Source organism: Hibiscus syriacus, unplaced genomic scaffold, assembly GCF_006381635.1.
Source record: "Hibiscus syriacus cultivar Baekdansim isolate YM2019G1 unplaced genomic scaffold, ASM638163v2 tig00111366_pilon, whole genome shotgun sequence".
Classification (NCBI taxonomy): domain Eukaryota; kingdom Viridiplantae; phylum Streptophyta; class Magnoliopsida; order Malvales; family Malvaceae; genus Hibiscus; species Hibiscus syriacus.
In genome coordinates, this window is record NW_024063071.1 from 617,566 (window position 1) to 639,766 (window position 22,201).

A 22,201-nucleotide genomic window follows, 5' to 3' on the forward strand; every position below is an offset into this window, starting at 1 on the left:
TATAAATAAGTTACCAAAAGATTGATGAGTGTAGTATGGTCAAATTTCAATTCTCTCCAACAAGGGAATTGAATTCCATCATAGAATGGATGAAATTCACTTTCCCTCATTTGATGGAAAGTTGAAGCCATGAGAGATTCCAATTCCCTTGAAAAACTTGAACCAAATATGAGAAAGTAGTGGAATTAGATTCCAATTCTCCTAATTTCAAGAAATTCATGCCAATCAAACGCCACCTAAGTTTATGAGGTCTCATGTTGATAGATGATAGGATTGTTTACATAGAGGTTACGTAAATTTGCTGAAATTTTTTATTTTTCTTAAAAATTGTTAACAAAATTATTAAAAAAGTAATTTTTAAATTACCGAATAAAATTAAGGCTTCTAGAAGAATTGTTATCAATCTTATATATATAGCGCAATAGCCTGCTTCATATTCATGCACCAGCAAGTTCTTCAACTTCATACGTACTGTTTGTGTTCTCTTTTCTTGTGGATTCCGTTTTCAAAACTAAAACTATAATCATTTTTCTTTGTACTCATTGATTAAAGCTCCCAAAACGTGAAAGTTTTTCATATAACTTTGGTGGGTGTTTGCTTATTCCGGCAATGGAGGATGGCGATATTTACCGAGCGGCTAGTCATTTAGCGAGGAGTTTACGATCAGGTTGTTCCTCCGTATGGAGAAACACTGAAGTAGAAGCATTTTCGAGGTCTTCTCGTGAAGTTGATGATGAAGAAGCTTTAATGTGGGCTGCACTCGAGGAACTACCAACTGTTTCTCGTCTCAGGAAAGGCATATTGACCGGCTCCGACGGTGGCGCCGGTGAAATCGATGTTCGTAACCTCGGGTGGCAACAACGGCGTGTTAGGAAATAAACGAATAACAAGTAATTTCCCTATAGTCAGATTAGTGAGAATACGAAATAAAAGCAGAAAAATAATACCCGAAATTGATAACAGAGTTCAGCCAATTGTGCTTACGTCTCCGGACTGCTGCAGATCTTTTACTAAGAGAGAAAATTTATAGGTGTTTACAAAACACTCACTACTCACAAGAAAACTCTCTAGTATTGGGAGAAAGAAATGATTTTTGGGATGGTTTTGAAGCTAAATGAGCTAGGGTATTTATAGTTGAAACTTAAGGACTTAATCTTATAAATACCCTAAAGCCTAGGGATTAATTGTGATTATCCCATTATCATTTTTCAACAAACATCTACCAAACTTTGAAAAACTATTTTTCAAATAAACATTTACCAAACTTTGAAAACCATTTTTTCAAAGTTGGTTACCAAACTTGAAAACCATTTTAATAATTTCAACAATCTCCCACTTGAAGACTGATTTTAATCTGTCTTCACACCTCGATCAATGCAACAGCTTTTCTAGTCTTGTTACTCTAGCATGCCAACTGAAGTTGAACACAACTTCAGTTTGTCTGTAGTCACCTTCTTTGTCAACATATCTGCCAGATTTTGAGCTCCACTGATCTTTTCAAGTTTCAAAATCCCATCTTCCAGAAGAGACCGGATAAAATGATATCGCAATTGTATGTGCTTTGTCCTAGAATGAAAAGACGGATTCTTTGCTAGATGTATAGCACTTTGACTGTCGCAATACAAGACATTGTTTTCTTGTTTCTTGCCTAACTCTTCCAAGAAACTTTGGAGCCAAATCATCTCCTTGCTGGCTTCCGTAACAGCGACATATTCTGCTTCAGTTGTGGAGAGAGCAACTATCTTCTGTAGTTGAGAAACCCAACTCACTGTGGTTCCTCCTAGAGTATAGACATACCCTGTAGTGCTCCTTCTGATGTCAACATTTCCAGCTAAGTCAGCATTTACATAGCCTGTCAGTATCGTATCTCCACCTTTGAAACAAAGTGTTTTGTTTGTGGTACCCCGCAGATATCTGAGGATCCATTTGACTGCTTCCCAGTGTACCTTGCCCGGATTATTCATGTGCCTGCTAACAGCTCCCACTGCTTGAGCAATATCTGGTCTGGTACAAACCATGGCATACATCAGACTTCCAATTGCTGAGGCATACGACACCTTCACCATGTGTACACGTTCTTCCTCCGTCTTTGGTGACTGTTCTTTGGAGAGTCTGAAATGAACACCTAAAGGTGTACTTACTGGTTTAGCATCTTGCATGTTGAACCTGGAGAGTACTTTGTTGATGTACTCAGCCTGTGATAATATCAAAGTCCCCGACTTTGTGTCTCTCTTGATCCTCATCCCAAGAATCTGCTTTGCAGCGCCCAGATCCTTCATAGCAAACTGCTTTGACAATTTTTGCTTCAAGTTTATAACCTCTTGCATGTTTGAGTCTGCAACGAGCATGTCATCAACGTACAACAATAAAATAATGAAGCTATTTTCGAACCTCTTGATGTAGCAACAATGATCTGTTTGGCATCTGGTAAAACCACTGCTACTCATGAAACTATCAAACTTCTTGTACCACTGTCTAGGAGCTTGTTTTAAACCATACAAACTCTTCTTCAACCTGCATACCAGGTTTTTCTTGCCTACCTCTATGAAGCCTTCTGGCTGCCTCATATAGATTTCTTTCTCCAAATAACCATGAAGGAAAGGTGTCTTTACATCTAACTGCTCAAGATGTAAATTCTCTGCAGCTACAATTTTCAACACCAGTCTGATTGTAGATAGCTTCACGACTGGAGAGAAAATTTCATTGTAATCAATACATTCTTTTTGTTGAAAACCTTTGACAACCAATCTTGCTTTATAGCGTTTTCTCCCATCGTGCTCTTCTTTGATCCTGTAAATCCACTTGTTATGGAGCGCTTTCTTGCCTGGTGGTAATTCAGCTAATCCCCACGTCTGATTTGACATAAGCGAGTCCATCTAATCTTTCATGGAAGACTCCCACTTGACTGAATCCTCCACTTGCATTGCTTCATCATAGCACTCTGGTTCACCATTGTCAGTCAGCAACAAGTAGTGCAAAGAAAGAGAATACTGTTGGGTTGGTTTAGGAATTCTGGAGGAGCGTCTCAGTTCTGGTGTGCCTGGTTCTTCCTCTTGAACTGCTTCAGGACTGATCTGAACATCATTTCCAGAAATCTCCTCGAACTCAGCAAATTCCTTTGTTTCAGCTTCGATATTACTTGATTCTGCGGTTGACCTATCTTTGTACATCACATTTTCATTGAAAATGACGTATCTGCTTCTAATGATCTTCTGATTTTCGTAGTCCCAAAACCGGTAACCAAACTCATCACCACCGTAACCAACAAATACGCATTTGTTGGACTTGGCATCAAGTTTACTTCTTTCAGCAGAGTTTATGTGTACATAAGAAATACAACCAAACACTCTTAAGTGTGAAAGGTTTATTTCTTTCTTGCTCCAAGCTTCCTCTGGTATTCTGCCATCCAAAGGAACTGAGGGCCCACGGTTGATCAGGTAAGCTGCAGTGTTGATAGCTTCAGCCCATAGAAATTTGGGCAATCTGGCATGTATCCTCATGCTTCTGGCACGTTCATTCAGAGTTCTGTTCATGCGCTCTGCTATACCATTCTGCTATGGTGTTATGGGAACTGTTGTCTCCATCTTGATCTCATTGTTTGCGCAGAAATCTCTGAATCTACTATCTCTGTACTATCCTCCATTGTCAGACCTCAACCGCTTGACTTTTAAACCAGTCTCATTTTCCACCATGGCCTTCCATTTTCTGAAGGTATCGAAGACTTCTGATTTCTTCTTCAGAAAATAAACCCACACCTTCCTTGTTGAATCATCGATGAAGGTGACATAATATAGTGAGCCTGCAAGAGATGGAATTGGGGATGGTCCCCATACATCAATATGAACCAATTCTAACCTTTCTGCCTTGGGTGTCTTGTCAATCTTTGCAAAACTGACTTTCTTTTGCTTGCCAAAGATGCAATCCTCGCATAGTCCGACATCTACATTCTTTAGATCCGGCAGCTTCCCTTTTGACAGAAGTATCTTCATTCCTTTCTCGCTCATATGGCCAAGCCTTTGGTGCCATAGGTTTGATTTTCCATCAACATCTGCTACTGCAATGATATTCTCTAAATTTGAGGTTACATAGAGAGTATCAGTCTTCTTACCACGAGCAATGACGAGTGCTCCTTTGGTAATCTTCCATTCACAGCCTGAAAAGGTTGTACTGTATCCTTCTCCATCAAGCTGTCCTACAGAAATCAAATTTCTTTTTAGACCAGGAATATGTCTCACTTCTGTCAGCTTCCAGGTGGTCTGGTTTGGCAGCTTTAGTCGGATGTCTCCTTTTCCGACGATCTTCAAGGTTTCATCATCAGCAAGATGAACCTTCCCAAAATCACCACTGACATAGTTCTCCATGATTTCTTGGCATGGCGTAGAGTGGAAAGATGCCCCTGAATCCAAAATCCATGATTTAATCGGACTGTTGACGCTTAAAATCATAGCATCACCTGTCTCCTCCGTCATGTTGGCAGATTCCTGTGCGCCGATATTTTTCTTCGGTGCTCGGCAATCTCTTTTGAAGTGGCCCTTCTTGCCGCAATTATAACAGGTAAAATCTTTATTTCATGTTCTTGATTTTCCCCTTCTGGATTTCGATCTGCCACGATTTGAATTTCTTTTTGAAGTTCTCCCTTTGGACTCCATGTGCAAGGCTGAGGAGGTTGATGCTTCACCCGATTCTCTCTGTCGAATTTCTTTGCTCAGTACCAGATCCTGAACATCGTCGAATTTTAATTTGTTGTTTCCCGACGAACTGCTGACTGCTGTAACAGTAGCATTCCAACTGTCTGGTAAAGATGATAAGAGAATTAAAGCTCGAACTTCATCATCAAATTCAATTTCCACTGAACTCAACTGGGTTGTGATTGTGTTGAGTTCATTTAGGTGTTGTGCCATCGATGCCCATTCCGTCATCCGCAAATTAAATAATCGCCTCATAAAATGAACTTTGTTTGAGGCTGATGGCTTCTCATACATACTGGAGAGAGTCGTCATAAGAACTGCCGTGGTCTTTTCCTTTGCTATGTTGAAAGCAACATTGCGGGATAACGCCAGTCGGATAACTCCGAGGGCTTGTCTGTCGAGAATATCCCAGACTTCATTCTTCATGCCCTCTGGTTGTTTTCCTGAGAGGGGTTGATATAGATTTTTCTGGTATAGAAAATCTTCAATTTGCATCTTCCAAAATCCAAAGTCCGCACCATCGAACTTTTCAATTTTCACCTTCCATTCGTCTGCAGCCATCGCTCCCACTCGAATATAGCTTCGTTTGGATCGTTTCTGACAATTTCTGCGAACCGCCGTGTATTAGAACACCTCCGTCGACAAACTCGTGTCGCCGATCGAATTTCACTATTCACGAAATTCACTATTCACGTGAATAGTAACCCCGTAAAAAATTGACAGAATTCACAACCAAAAGCTTTGATACCAGTTGTTAGGAAATAAACGAGTAACAAGTAATTTTCCTATAGTCAGATTAGTGAGAATACGAAATAAAAGCAGAAAAATAATACCCGAAATTGATAACGGAGTTCAGCCAATTGTGCTTACGTCTCCGGACTGCTGCAGATCTTTTACTAAGAGAAAAAATTTACAGGTGTTTACAACACACTCACTACTCACAAGAAAACTCTCTAGTATTGGGAGAAAGAAATGATTTTTGGGATGGTTTTGAAGCTAAATGAGCTAGGGTATTTATAGTTGAAACTTAAGGACTTAATCTTGTAAATACCCTAAAGCCTAGGGATTAATTATGATTATCCCATTATCATTTTTCAACAAACATCTACCAAACTTTGAAAAACTATTTTTCAAATAAACATTTACCAAACTTTGAAAACCATTTTTTCAAAGTTGGTTACCAAACTTGAAAACCATTTTAATAATTTCAACACGGCGGGCTTTGCTGGAGAGGTTGATCAAAGTAACAGAGGAAGATAATGAGAAGTTCTTGTTGAAGCTCAAGAACCGTATAGCTAGGTATCAAATTTTCCTACTTTTTTATTTTTCATGTTTGGTTACCAGGAAAATGAAATGGAAAGAGTTAAAGATCCTGTTTTCTTTTCAGGGTTGGCATTGATCTTCCCACGATTGAAGTCCGGTTTGAACATCTGAATATTGAAGCTCAAGCTTTTGTTGGAACCAGTGCTTTGCCTACAGTTCTTAATTTCACCACTGGTATATTTGAGGTAGCAACCTGCAAAAAGAAAAGACTCTTACCACTTCATAGTTTTGTTTTGGAAAAAATACTTTATAGGAAATTTTAATTTGATATTTTAATTTTATTAATCAGGTTATTTAATTATTTAAATGATATTAACTAAGTTATTTCTTCTTGCATGATAATTATTAAAATTAGTATTATTATATATTTAATTTTCAATATTTATAAATTTTATCAATTTGATCTTAATTTTAATTTAGTTCAATAAATTCATTCTTATGATCATAATATTTATTATGATTAAAGGATTTAAATTATTAAATTAAATTAAATTAAAATTAAGATTAAATTGAAAAACGTGCAAGTATTAAGAATCAAATGTATAATTATACCAATTTTATTAACTAACACATTAATTTTTACTTTAAATGTTAACGATAAGTAGTGTGATTGATATCATTTATACAATTAAATAGTTTGATTGATAAAATTGAAAGATCGATGGTTTAATTGAAATCTCCCCATAGTTAAATGATCTATGGTGTAATTTAACCATTTGTTTTCTTAGGATATATCTCATGTTTCAATTTGTATTCGGATCACAGGGATTCTTGAATCATATTGGTATTCTTCCTAGTAGAAAGAAAAAGCTGACCATCCTCAATGATGTCAGTGGCATCATTAAACCGGGCAGGTATAACAATGGCGATATATGAATCTTGTATTTTTATCCAGAAACTAAAATCATTGTTGTTCTCGTTTATTATTAAAGGATGACATTGCTTTTGGGTCCTCCAAGTTCTGGGAAAACTACTCTCTTGTTGGCTTTAGCTGGGAAGCTTGATCCTGCACTCAAGGTGTTTGACAAAATTCACTTTTCTTTCAAATGATATTAATTAAATTCATTTTTCATTATTTTGATTTCTAATTTGAGAGTGAGTTCCTCTTGTAGTTTTCGGGGACGGTGACTTACAACGGGCATGGCATTGATGAGTTTGTGCCACAAAGAACAGCTGCCTATATCAGTCAACATGACCTTCACATTGGAGAAATGACCGTGAGGGAAACTTTGGCCTTTTCTGCTAGATGCCAAGGGGTAGGAGATCGTTATGGTAAGTTTGATTGATTTCCAGCCATTTTTGTACCAAAAGAATGCTTCTTTTTACCCTTCAAAGCATGAAATTTGTTGTTTGGGGGGGGTACAGATATGTTAGAAGAGTTGTCAAGAAGAAAGAAACGATCCAACATTAAACCTGATCCTGATATGGATGTCTTCATGAAGGTAAGAACTAAGAACTAAAGTACCATTGCAATATTTAGGCATATATATATATATACACGGGTGTAAATAAACCGAGTTTTAACGAATAAGGTCAGTGTTCATTTTTCTGTTTGAATGTATTCATGTTTGAATGGTCTTCCTCTAAATTTTTAATATCATGTTTATGTTCGTTTATTTATTTTTGAAGATATTCGTGTTCATATTCATTTATTGTTTGCCAAAATGTTTTTTGTATGTTTCTAAATATGTTTAGAAATGGTGAAATTGCGTCACTAGTCCTTTAGTTCCTTATGTTTCACAGTTTGAACTCTATAATTCACTATGTTCAATTTAGTTTCTATTTTCACCAATATTTAAAATTTAAAAAATAAAAGGAAAAGGAAAACTGGATAAACAAGCTTATAAATGAACTTTTTTGTGAACATAAACGGAACAAACACACTTTTGTTCGTGCTCGTTGGTTTATTAAATGAACATACAAATTTTGTTCATACTCGTTTATTTAGCTTAATAAACGAACATAAACAAAAATTATGCAAACAATTCATGCATAATCTATCGAACGCTATGTTCATCTAAACTCTAGACATATACCACATATAACCGCACATTCATGACAATTTGCTTTGTCTTTTCTAATATTCCAGGCAGTAGCAACAGAAGGTCAGGAAGCAAATGTAATCACCGACTATATTATAAAGGTTTTAGGACTGGAAGTATGTGCAGACACCATGGTAGGAGATGAAATGTTAAGGGGTATCTCTGGAGGACAGAGGAAGTGTAACATCCTCAATACCGGGTTAGTGACCAAATTATAAAGTTTTAGAATTTGGTGATTAAAGTAGAAGAATGGATTAGTTCAATGATTTATCTGGAAATAAATCCTAAAAGATGTTAGTAATTATAAAAGGTATTAAAGGGCAAAAGGGTCATTTGACCAAAGAGATGAATTAAATAATGATATATATATATATGGATAAGGATGAGAGATTTTCCAGAAATATCTTCTCTCTTTTCTTCTTCATTTTCTTTTTTTCCTCCCGTGAAAGCTCCAAGGTAAAGGTAAGATTCCTTGTTAGCTGATGATTTGTTGATTTTAAGAGTGGGTTTTGATCCTTAGGTAATACTTAAGATTATGGAAAGCTTAGGTTGTCCTAAAATCAAAAGATAAAGGAGATAGAGAAGATTAAAGATTAGTGGTTCTTGAATGAAATCTTAAAATAGAGTTTATAATAAGAATTGAAAGTTGGATTTGACTTGTCATCAATCTAAGTAAGAGATATGAAGTAATATAATTGGATTTGAAACATGTTGCAAAATTGATGTAATTATTGAATTACATATGGAAGATAGGATTTTGAGGTTTAAGATGAAATAAATGAGTATAGATTGTTTTAAGTATGTGTACTAGAGTTAAGAATGAAAAAGGGGATGAAACATGAAGGATTTAATCCAAAATGAATGATTTTCGGGTTCAAAAAGAGGATTCTGGGCAGAGTGCATCGATGCATATTCATTGTGCATCGATGCATCAAGGTTAAAACCCAGAATTTTGTTTGAAGGTGTATTGATGCATAGGTAGTGCATCGATGCACTCTTTTAAAATAGAAACATCGAATGCAATTAGTGCATCGATGCATAAGGCATGCATCGATGCATCCCAGTGATAATACAACATCGAATGCATTTTATGCACCGATGCATCAGTAGTACATCGATGCATACTTTCATTGAAAGATGAAATTGGCATTTTTCTTAGTCTAAGGAGTGAACCATTAGAGTATATTAGTTATAATACTGATATAGATCTATGAATGATTATGTAGATATAGAACGTGATCCCATTCAGAAACAATTGAAGGATTAGAATCGAATCAAAGCAAAGCTAAGAAGAGTGCAAATTATTTTGTACTTATTTTATTGAATTAACATTGGCTTGCGATGAGCCAGTGATGTAGTTACTATGGTAAGAAGTAACTTCTAAATTGTTATGTGATTACCATGTATGCATTAATACATAGAAATAGATGGATGCTATGTTATATGATTTATATGCTTAAGTGAAAATGCAACATATGATATATGTTATTTGACATGACATGCATGGTTACATGAAAGAAAGCTATATGACTACATGTATATGTGAAAGAAGCTATAAGCTTATATGCACATGTGATATATGTGATATGAATTACATGAAATGATTTACGTGAATGCATGTATATATAATACATGTGATATGATATGAGATATATGGTTACACATACATGTGGTATGTGACAGAAGAGAAAGAACAAGTGATACAAAATGTATAAATAAATGCCCATAGTATATGATACGAGAGCTATAGGTATAGTTGGCATGCCAAGAGTCGAGGGTTTACCTATGTTGAAAGGAACATATGGATAGTTGCCGAGGATCTTTATGACCTCTGGATAGTTACCGGGGTTCTTTGTAACCTCTGGATAGGTCCTTCGGGACGAATACTGAACGAATGTTCGGTGCCCCATGAGGGAATTTATACGAGCTGTGGTGACAACATTAGTGCATAACCTCAATGTACTCACATACCTCTATTTTCAATAATATACATGGGCAATGAAATTGAAAGACAAATGAAAGTGAAAGTGATACAAGAAGGTAAGTTGCATGTGTGCATGACCTGATTGTATATTGTTATCATACAATAGATTCATGCATATTGATATGTCATGATTCAATGATATGAATGCACATACATGAATTATATGATGTTATGTGTGTTTCTGGGTATAGTGATATATGTGTTATATGATGAGTATAAGGTAAGTGGAAAGGATTATTGATAGTGTTTGCATATGTATGTCTTTTATTTATATGAAATGATATATGGTTATATTATATGTTTTATATGCCTCACTAAGTCTATGACTTAGCGTGTAAGTGATTTACACGTAGGTACCAAGAAACGAGAAGTGAAAGAATAGAAGTGGCAAAGACAGTATCACTACTAAAAGATCAGATCAGAAATATTTGACAAAGTATGTATTTGGTTATGTATAAAGTGTTGGCATGTAATAAGTCATTAAGTACGAGCACTCTGATAAAGTCTGCATTTTGTTTTAAATAAAGTTTTAAATTTCCCGGGATTTTTCTTTAGAGTCAAGGTTTGAAAAGTCAATGTGACACGTCAGACTCGTATCCGGGTCGGATACGGGTTGGGGTGTTACATTTAATGGTATCAGAGCTATGGTTTAGCCGATTCTAGGCTTAAACCGAAGTCAAATGAGTTTTTAAAATGTGTACATGCCAATATAGAGTGAAAATTTCTGATCTGATAGGGTAAGGAGTGTGATGTCTTGTTATATTAAATAAGATATGTGAATACCAGAGAATGATTTATGAAATTTATATATATGTTTATATGATATGATGGATGATATGTGAACATATGCAATTGACATATGTTATATATAATATGAATTGGATGAGCATATGCACACGTGATATGTGATAGAAGAAATGATATGAGCACGTGAAAAATATGAGAGTTTCCAAAGTGAAACACAAGGCAATAGACTGAAGGTCGCATTCACCTGCCCTGGCCAGGCAGGGAGAAGAGCGAAAAACCTCAGGGCGTGCCTGTACAAGATTAGAAAATGTTTTATGATGTTAAATGATATTATGATGTGTTTTAATTTTATATTTATATAATTCATAGAATGAATGTATCGAAAAGAGTTGAGAACACCCGAGTTCAAGGATGAATTTGATAAATGTTCCATTGTTATGGAAGGATTGAAGAACATAAATCTCCAATGATTAAGAAAATTAGTGCTTCATAGAGTTAAGCACCGTCACAGAAAGCTAGAGATTCTGGTTTTCAACTTTAAACCTGATATGAATTAGTTGTATTATCTGCCAGGGAATTAAATCAGATGAGAGTCCAACAGACTCAAGAAGTAGGGTTTGATCCTGAAAGATTAAACAAGGAGTTAATTGATAACAAGTCAGGGTTAAAGACAACCTTTGTGAATTGGGTTAAAAGCTCTGTTAGAAGTTATAAAAAAAAAATTGAAGCCGGAAAATTATTTTAAAGGAATAAGATGAGTATTGAAATCAGGTGATTGGAAACAAGTGGAGAAAACATAAGTATAAGAATGATAAAGAATAAGGTTTTGTGCAAGTAAAGTTGACTACCAAAGTCATGAAAATGTGATAAGAAGTGAGAGTTAATGATAAATATATGTGATATAAAAGGGCATGGGAGTATGAAAGACATGATATGGTTTAGTTATGTATAAGACAAAGGTAAATAGAATGGTTGAATTTGAACCAAAGGAATTTTATTATGGACAAATGCGAATGAAGGTTTGATAAGTGATGAAAATAGTGAATGAATTACTTTGACGGGGAAGAATAAATATAAGGATAGTTTGATGAAGGTTTATGTTTTGATTGAAAGAAATAAGTTAAATAATAAAGTAGTGTGATAGTAAATGTATTAAGTTAAAGGATTTGTATGTTTGACGGAAACTAAGGATTGATTGAGAAGTTAAAAAGATAAAGAAGGAAAAGTATAAATGATATGAAAGGAATGTAAAAGCATAAGGAAAAAGGTGATGAAAGAATTAAAGTAATGAAGTGAAGTTTATGATAATACGAAAGATTTATTGAAGAGGTGATACGTAAAAAGGAATAGTAGATGTGTAAATAGTATTGTATATAAGCAAGAGAGTGAATATGATAAGTGATTTGCATTATAAATGGAAAGAGTTAGCAATGGCTTACAAAATTAGGTGATGGAAATGTATTGGAATTATAAGATATTGTCAGGTTATGATAGCCAATTATGAAATGGATTCGAATACAATGTATATTTTAATTATGTAATGTGATGTAGTGAAAGAGATAATGATTTGAATGTTCAAGAGAATATAAAGAGTAATAGAAAAGTGTGAGAATGAGTATGTCGGTGAACAATTTATAAGACAAAGGAAGTTACAATGTTTGATTTTGGAACAGTTGAATAATATTATGTGCGCATAAGATATATTTAAGGGAAATTTCAATGGAAAAAGAATGTATAGGATCAAGTTGATAAGGGTCGTAACCTAGATTAAAAGTTGAGGATTGTGTTCAAAAATTTAATGTGCAATCGGATAATGTTAGAGGATCTCTACTATTTCAAAGTGGAAAAGTTAGATAAAGTAATTTAGTTACTATGCGGTGGAATTAAAATATGGTAAAAAAAATTAATATATATAATTAATTGAGTAGGGCGTGTGCCCTAGATTGAACAGTTGTTATTGACTAGCTGTAAGAGTAAAGGTGATAGAGTAATAAGATTGGAAGAAAAAATAAAGTGAATTAATCAAGTATGACATGGATTTGAAATATGGTTAGGTATTTGGAGTATATAGATATGATGAAGTCAATGAGAAAAGTATTTACAGGTTCAAAAGGGAGTTTTGAGGAAGAAAATAATAATAATAATAATAATACCAAGTACAAAAGATGGTAAAGAATGAGGTTCTGTATAAGTGAAGCTGCTTATCAAAGTTATTAAGATGTGATGAAGATTGATAATCAGGGATAAGTATAAGTAAGATAGGAAAAAGTATATGAACACGAATGAAAAGATATGTTCTTATTGATTTGTTCAGTGAAAATTCAAGGACGAATTTTCTTTAAATGAGGGGAGATTTGTAACATCCTCAATACCGGGTTAGTGACCAAATTATAAAGTTTCAGAATTTGGTGATTAAAGTAGAAGAATGGATTAGTTCAATGATTTATCTGGAAATAAATCCTAAAAGATGTTAGTAATTATAAAAGGTATTAAAGGGCAAAAGGGTCATTTGACCAAGAGATGAATTAAATAATGATATATATATATGGATAAGGATGAGAGATTTTCTAGAAATCTCTTCTCTCTTTTCTTCTTCATTTTCTTTTTCCTCCCGTGAAAGCTCCAAGGCAAAGGTAAGATTCCTTGTTAGCTGATGATTTGTTGATTTTAAGAGTGGGTTTTGATCCTTAAGTAATACTTAAGATTATGGAAAGCTTAGGTTGTCCTAAAATCAAAAGATAAAAGAGATAGATAAGATTAAAGATTAGTGGTTCTTGAATGAAATCTTGAAATAGAGTTTATAATAAGAATTGAAAGTTGGATTTGACTTGCCATCAATCTAAGTAAGAGATATGAAGTAATATAATTGGATTTGAAACATGTTGCAAAATTGATGTAATTATTGAATTACATATGGAAGATAGGATTTTGAGGTTTAAGATGAAATAAATGAGTATAGATTGTTTTAAGTATGTGTACTAGAGTTAAGAATGAAAAAGGGGATGAAACATGAAGGATTTAATCCAAAATGAATGATTTTCGGGTTCAAAAAGAGGATTCTGGGCAGAGTGCATCGATGCATATTCATTGTGCATCGATGCATCAAGGTTAAAACCCAGAATTTTGTTTGAAGGTGTATCGATGCATAGGTAGTGCATCGATGCACTCTTTTAAAATAGAAACATCGAATGCAATTAGTGCATCGATGCATAAGGCATGCATCGATGCATCCCAGTGATAATACAACATCGAATGCATTTTATGCACCGATGCATCAGTAGTGCATCGATGCATACTTTCATTAAAAGATGAAATTGGCATTTTTCTTAGTCTAAGGAGTGAACCATTAGAGTATATTAGTTATAATACTGATATAGATCTATGAATGATTATGTAGATATAGAACGTGATCCCATTCAAAAACAATTGAAGGATTAGAATCGAATCAAAGCAAATCTAAGGTGAGTGCAAATTATTTTGTACTTATTTTATTGAATTAACATTGGCTTGCGATGAGCCAGTGATGGAGTTACTATGGTAAGAAGTAACTTCTAAATTGTTATGTGATTACCATGTATGCATTAATACATAGAAATAGATGGATGCTATGTTATATGATTTATATGCTTAAGTGAAAATGCAACATATGATATATGTTATTTGACATGACATGCATGGTTACATGAAAGAAAGCTATGTGACTACATGTATATGTGAAAGAAGCTATAAGCTTATATGCACATGTGATATATGTGATATGAATTACATGAAATGATTTACGTGAATACATGTATATAATACATGTGATATGATATGAGATATATGGTTACACATACATGTGGTATGTGACAGAAGAGAAAGAACAAGTGATACGAAATGTATAAATAAATGCTCATAGTATATGATACGAGAGCTATAGGTATAGTTGGCATGCCAAGAGTCGAGGGTTTACCTATGTTGAAAGGAACATATGGATAGTTGCCGAGGATCTTTATGACCTCTGGATAGTTACCGGGGTTCTTTGTAACCTCTGGACAGGTCCTTCGGGACGAATACTGAACGAATGTTCGGTGCCCCATGAGGGAATTTATGCGAGCTGTGGTGACAGCATTAGTGCACAACCTCAATGTACTCACATACCTCTATTCTCAATAATATACATGGGCAATGAAATTGAAAGACAAATGAAAGTGAAAGTGATACAAGAAGGTAAGTTGCATGTGTGCATGACCTGATTGTATATTGTTATCATACAATAGATTCATGCATATTGATATGTCATGATTCAATGATATGAATGCACATACATGAATTATATGATGTTATGTGTGTTTCTGGGTATAGTGATATATGTGTTATATGATGAGTATATGGTAAGTGGAAAGGATTATTGATAGTGTTTGCATATGTATGTCTTTTATTTATATGAAATGATATATGGTTATATTATATGTTTTATACGTCTCACTAAGTCTATGACTTAGCGTGTAAGTGATTTACACGTAGGTACCAAGAAACGAGAAGTGAAAGAATAGAAGTGACAAAGACAGTATTACTACTAAAAGATCAGATCAGAAATATTTGACAAAGTATGTATTTGGTTATGTATAAAGTGTTGGCATGTAATAAGTCATTAAGTACGAGCACTCTGATAAAGTCTGTATTTTGTTTTAAATAAAGTTTTAAATTTCCCGGGATTTTTCTTAAGAGTCAAGGTTTGAAAAGTCAATGTGACACGTCGGACTCGTATCCGGGTCGGATACGGGTTGGGGTGTTACAGGAAGCGTGTCACAACAGGTAATTCATGATATCAAATTAACCATTCATTCAATCTGTAAATACCCTGAATTTCTTACCATGAAATATAAAAATGTTAATCCAATTAGGTGAACTGATGGTTGGACCTGCAAAGGTACTGTTTATGGATGAGATATCTACTGGTCTGGACAGCTCTACAACTTTCCAAATAGTGAACTCCCTCAAGCAAAGTGTACATATCCTTGATGAAACTGCAGTCATCTCTCTTCTCCAACCAGCTCCAGAGACTTATGATCTTTTTGATGACATTATTCTACTTTCCGATGGTCGGATAGTATATCACGGTCCTCGTGAAGATGTGCTGAGTTTCTTCGAATACATGGGGTTCAAATGTCCGGAGAGAAAAGGTGTGGCCGACTTCTTGCAAGAAGTAAGTTTTAATCCATTGTCCATTGGGACCAAAGTTGCTCTTCTGTCACATTTAACTCGACTATGTTCATTGCAGGTTACATCAAGGAAAGATCAAAAGCAGTATTGGGTACGTAAAGATCAACCTTACAGATTCGTCACGGCCGATGAGTTCTCCAAGGCATTCCAATCATTTCACTTGGGAAAGAAACTCAGAGATGAACTTGGTGTTCCGTATGAGAAAACAAAGAGCCATCCAGCTGCTTTGACGACCAAAATGTATGGTGTTGGAAAGAAAGAGTTGCTAAAAGCTTGCATATCCAGGGAATATCTTCTGATGAAGAGAAACTCTTTCGTTTACATTTTCAAGTTTATAGAAGTATGTACTAATGAAAATCAATTATTGTACCACCATTATTAAGGTTTAAACTGTGACTCTTAACTTTATTTATTTATTTATTTTTGTGCTACCAGCTCACAGTGATGGCATTCATTACCATGACACTCTTTCTGAGGACCGAGATGAGATGCGATTCGGTCGTAGGGGGAGGAATCTATATGGGGGCCTTGTTTTTCGGCTTGGCTACAATCATGTTTAATGGGATGGCGGAGATTTCGATGACGATTGCTAAGCTTCCCGTCTATAAGCAGAGAGACCTCCTATTCTTTCCTACATGGGCCTATGCTCTACCAACATGGATACTCAAGATCCCTGTCTCATTTGCAGAAGTTTCCGTATGGGTATTTCTTACCTACTATGTCATTGGATTGGATCCGAATGTTGGAAGGTAAAGAAACGAATAGATGATAAAAACTCCGAGGGGAACTTGACTAGTACCATTTATAGTACCATTGCTTGTTTACTAACTCTGATCGAAATTGAGGTGAAAGTTTTTTTTCTGGTACAGGTTGTTTAAGCAGTACGTCATCCTTGTTTTAGTTAATCAGATGGTTTCGGGATTGTTCCGATTTATTGGTGCAGCTGGTAGAAACATGGTCGTTGCTAACACTTTCGGGGCATTTGCCTTGCTCATACTTTTTGCATTGGGTGGCTTTATCCTGTCGCGAGGTATGAATGAGAAGTCTTGGACATATCACCAAAAAATCAAAATTTTGATAAAAATGAAAATTCATATTTGATTTTCTTTGTTTAATGTTACAGAGGACATAAAGAAATGGCGGATATGGGGATACTGGATTTCGCCTATGATGTATGGACAAAATGCATTGATGGTTAATGAATTCCTAGGAAACCAGTGGAGACGAGTAATGCTTCGAATTTGCAATGTCTATCGATTTTTCGATTTATCTCTTAACGATCTGCTGATATTTAAGATTTTGTTTCATATTGAAGATTCTTCCGGGCTCAAATGAATCACTGGGAATTAAAGTTTTGAAATCTAGGGGTTTCTTCCATGATCCGAATTGGTATTGGTTCGAAGTAGGAGGATTGCTTGGATTCATAGTATTGTTCAACTTCTTGTATACTCTGGCCCTTGCCTATCTAAAGCGTGAGTATAGCTTTATTGACACCTACTTAAAGTCTTAAATTTATGCTTCTTTAGAAGGAAGAGCTAATCTTTTACCTTTTTGCAAATAAATATGCAGCATTCGAGAAGAATCAGGCTGTAATATCAGAAACACCAGAAGAGATTGAGCAAACCGATGGAGTTGGTGACAAGCTTCAGTTATCAAACAATGGAAGTAGCTCAAGCAGTATAACTAGATCAGGTACTAGGTTTCGTTTAGTTTTTGTATCCTTGGGTTTTGTGTACAAGCCATTGTGTACATTCTAAATATAACTGAAATGCAGAGGTTCAAGAGACACTCAAAGAAGCATCTCATCCAAGTCATTGTCTGTGTCCGAGGCTACCATCGGGAACAAGAAAAAGGGGATGGTTCTTCCGTTTGAGCCACATTCAATTGCATTTGACGATGTTATCTATTCAGTTGATATGCCGCAGGTAACATAAGATTCCATGTATGAATATCATATACCTGTTCAGTTAATGTGTCCAAAAAAGAGAGTTTATTGGATTGTTTGAAATTACAGGAAATAAAAGAACAAGGTGCCAATGAAGATAAATTGGTGCTATTGAAGGGTGTTAGTGGTTCTTTCAGACCAGGCGTTCTCACGGCTCTCATGGGTGTCAGTGGTGCTGGTAAAACCACTCTGATGGATGTGCTTGCTGGCAGAAAAACTGGTGGTTACATTGAGGGGAACATCAATGTTTCAGGTTTCCCGAAGAAGCAAGAAACATTTGCTCGAGTATCGGGATATTGTGAGCAAAATGACATTCACTCTCCTCATGTCACTGTGTATGAATCCTTGCTCTATTCTGCTTGGCTTCGACTACCAAAAGAAGTTGGTGCTGAAACCAGAAAGGTTGGCATTCATGAAACGTTAAGCCTTTTCAAGTCTCTTTCTATACTTTTCTACAAGAAGTTTTTACTCGGGCAATAATACATTTTCCTAATGATCCCGACAACAGAAGCCAACAAAATAACACGTTGTTGTCCTAACGAATACTTTTGCTCAAATTTAGTTGTTGATTTTATTTAATACTATGTTATCAGATGTTCATAGACGAAGTCATGGATCTTGTGGAACTGAATCCATTGAGGCAAGCACAAGTTGGTTTACCTAGTGTAAATGGTTTATCAACTGAGCAGCGAAAAAGGCTTACTATAGCGGTTGAGCTTGTAGCAAATCCCTCTATCATTTTCATGGATGAACCAACTTCAGGGCTTGATGCAAGAGCTGCTGCAATTGTTATGAGAGCAGTTAGGAACACAGTGGACACTGGAAGAACAGTTGTGTGCACCATTCATCAGCCAAGTATCGACATATTCGAAGCATTTGATGAGGTGAGAACCATGTTAGTTCGAAAACAATTCAGTTCAGTGTAATTGTATAACTAAATGAATATGCTATTGCAGCTGTTCCTTATGAAGAGAGGAGGACAAGAGATATATGTGGGGCCACTAGGACACCATTCTAAACATCTTATCGATTATTTCGAGGTGAGATGAAATGAAATACCAGAAGTGACTAAGTTTGTCGGCTTATTCGTTTCTTGGCTCATATGGACTATATCTATGACATGATATTCTTTCATCTTGTTCAGGGAATTGGAGTTAGCAAAATCAAAGATTGCTACAATCCAGCAGCTTGGATGTTGGAAGTTACCACAACAGCTCAGGAATTAGCTTTAGGAGTTGATTTTGCTGATATATATGGAAAGTCAGACTTGTACAGGTAATAATCAACATTACATGAATCAGTTTGGTTTCATTCAGCATGGGATCTATATATGACCTTAAATTTAAACTGATGAATGCCATTTGTTCAGGAGAAACAAGGATCTTATTAAAGATTTAAGCAAACCTGCTCCTGGTTCGAAGGAACTCTATTTTCCCACTCAGTTCTCTCAGCCATTCTTGACTCAGTGTGCAGCCTGTTTATGGAAGCAGCGTTGGTCATATTGGCGCAACCCTGCTTATACTGCAGTGAGATTATTTTTTACGACCGTCATAGCATTGATGTTCTGGACACTGTTCTGGGATCTTGGGACGAGAACGTAAGCTACTCCACCGTTGGTCTTTAATCATATTCATATATCTAACTGTCACATTGTAAAATTACAGGGAAAAGAGGCAAGATCTGGTCAATGCAATGGGTTCAATGTATGCTGCTGTTCTTTTCCTCGGTATCCAAAATGGTGCATCAGTGCAGCCCGTGGTGGCGGTTGAACGGACAGTCTTTTATAGAGAAAGAGCTGCTGGAATGTATTCTGCTATGCCATATGCCATTGCCCAGGCATGTTTTTCTCCTTTCTGTTTTTGTTATGAAGAGTTTTCACTCTGGAAAGAAAGTAGTGCTAGATGTAATACATTAGAACCGACTTTCGCACTTGGCAACTGCAGGTCTTAATTGAGATACCTTATATTTTCGTTCAAGCTGCTGTGTATGGCCTTATAGTGTACACGATGATCGCGTTCAAATGGACCGCTGCCAAGTTCTTCTGGTTTCTCTTCTTCATGTACTTCACCTTACTGTACATCACCTTCTATGGCATGATGACAGTGGCTGTCACACCAAACCACCACATTTCAGCCATAGTTTCATCGGCATTCTACGGAATATGGGATTTGTTCTCTGGATTCATAATCCCACGACCGGTAAGTGTCGTTTTCGTAAGTCGTTGAGATATTCACTCATTTTCGAAACGACTAATTTTCCTCCACTCTTTCCAACTCCTTAAATCACAGATCATTCCCAAATGGTGGAGATGTTACTATTACATTTGTCCGGTATCTTGGACAATGTATGGTCTGGTTGTTTCACAGTTCGGAGACATTCCAGATGTCCTCGAAGATGGTCGGACAGTTGAACAAAACTTGAGAAGTTATTTCGGTTTCAGACATGAATTCATTGGGGGTGTGGCAGCTATAATTATCGGTTTTACAGTACTATTTGGAGCCATCTTCACCGTGTCCATAAAGTTGTTTAATTTCCAGAAACGCTAGAGTTCTGTTCTTTATGTGTTTAACAGATCATCTCTGTAACGCTAAGATATTAGAGAAGAAGAAACAAGTGCTGTAAGTATGTGCATGTATGTTTCGTTCCCATCACAATTATGCAAATGTTGGATTATCAGTATCAAATAAAGTTTCGTAGTGGAACCACCTTTGGTTGAGGGGTCAAAATTAGGAATATTGAGAGGGTAGATTGAAAACCTCTGCAGAGGAGAAAGCTTGGAAAACAATTTTAGCGGCCTTAAATGCCTTCTTTATGATTTGGATGCTTAACAATTCCTCTAAGTGTATAATCAACTAAACTGAAGCAATTCAAACTTAACCTCTAGCTTTGAAGACTTTATAATGGTTGATAATGAAACTTTATCTAAATTTTATGTTAAAGTATCTTTGATACAAAAATTTTATGCCTTAAAAGTTTCTTTCTAATTTAACCCTTTACATGCCACTTACTAATTAATTGGAGAATTATATAATTTTTTAACCACGTTAAATAAAAGGACTAAATCTATTAACAGAATATAGTTAAAGGATTATATTTGATAAAAAAATACTTTTAAAAGTAAAAATGAGAACCAAACTAATAAATTATCTTTTAAATCTTATTTTTATCCTATTAAATCATGTCACGTACCTATATTTATTTAATATTATCGTCCTTAATTAATCATATCTACATAATTTTTAATTTTAAGATAAATATCCTATTATAATCAAAATTATATTTCAATTTTACAAGACATCCTCAAAATATCAATTTAAATTTAATAGACATCCATGGTGACGTGCAGGCGTTTATCTTATCTTAATTTTTTTAGGGCAAAGTATAGTAATGGTCACTGAAATTTTTATGTTTCTAGAATTGCATGTCAATGATCTGGATATTCAGTGTTAGTTTTGAACCAAAACCATCTAATTTTCTTTCTTTTTTCTTAATCAAAACTTTTAGTACTCCTTATCAAAGATATTCAGTACTCCTTATTCAATACCTCCACATAATTCAAAGTTAGATTATAATTTCCCATGCATCCCCGACTAAAAAGTTACGCTAGAAATGAGAAGAGAGAATCGAAAAAGGAAATTCGAGATCGAAAATGAATTTGGAGTTTAGAATGAATTTGATGACTGTTTTGTAAGTTTTAAAAGTTAGGAGACCTAAATGCAAGTTCCTGAAAAGTTTAGTGACCATATTGAAAATGTACTAACGGCAGTGTAACGGTGGGAATCATATTGCAAATAGACTAAATATTGAAGGATTGTATTGTAAGTTTTAAAAGTTGAAGACTTAAATAAAAGCTTTAAAAAAGTTCAGTGACCATTAATATACTTTATCCTTTTTTATTAATGTAGGTAAATATAAAATAATATGTGTTTAAAATTATTTTCAATCATTTAACATTAAACTTTTGTATATAATCAATATTCGAACTTAATATTTTAATAAATAACAATATTTTTTTTACCATCGAGATTGTTTAAGATGCAGTGTTTGGTTAAGAAGAACTAAACAAAAAGGCTTCTAGAAGAATTGCTAACAAAGTTAACAAAAAGGCTTGTAGAAGAATTGCTATCATGCTTGTATATACATCGCAACAGCCTTCTTAATATTCATGCACCAGCAAATTCTTCAACTTCATACATACTGTTTCTATCTTCTTTTGTTGGGATTCAGTTTCAAAACTAAAACTACAATCTTTTTTTTTCTTTGGTTG

The 22,201-nt window shown here is 35.1% G+C and overlaps 1 protein-coding gene across 4 annotated transcripts; it reads left to right on the top strand.

Moving 5' to 3' along the window:
- The first annotated feature begins 609 nt into the window (after nucleotides 1–609).
- LOC120159584 (pleiotropic drug resistance protein 1-like) lies at nucleotides 610–20,480 on the top strand. 4 transcript variants are annotated; one of them, XM_039170157.1, is made up of 26 exons: nucleotides 610–841; nucleotides 3,386–3,404; nucleotides 5,901–5,987; nucleotides 6,076–6,196; nucleotides 6,777–6,865; nucleotides 6,944–7,028; nucleotides 7,124–7,283; nucleotides 7,377–7,453; nucleotides 8,101–8,231; nucleotides 15,565–15,581; nucleotides 15,671–15,972; nucleotides 16,048–16,329; nucleotides 16,425–16,738; nucleotides 16,859–17,019; nucleotides 17,113–17,216; nucleotides 17,305–17,461; nucleotides 17,559–17,607; nucleotides 17,764–17,914; nucleotides 18,004–18,336; nucleotides 18,528–18,818; nucleotides 18,891–18,974; nucleotides 19,079–19,209; nucleotides 19,304–19,531; nucleotides 19,599–19,770; nucleotides 19,878–20,132; nucleotides 20,223–20,480. In XM_039170157.1, the coding sequence occupies exons 1-26, from the start codon at nucleotides 610–612 to the stop codon at nucleotides 20,478–20,480; spliced, it is 4,290 nt and encodes a 1,429-aa protein (XP_039026088.1). The 4 variants fall into 4 exon arrangements, with proteins under 4 accessions (XP_039026088.1, XP_039026087.1, XP_039026089.1 ...); XM_039170156.1 differs by lacking the exon at nucleotides 3,386–3,404 and having other exon boundaries at nucleotides 610–860; nucleotides 17,559–17,681; nucleotides 17,775–17,914; XM_039170158.1 differs by lacking the exon at nucleotides 3,386–3,404 and having other exon boundaries at nucleotides 610–860; nucleotides 17,785–17,914.
- Nucleotides 20,481–22,201: the final 1,721 nt, after the last annotated feature.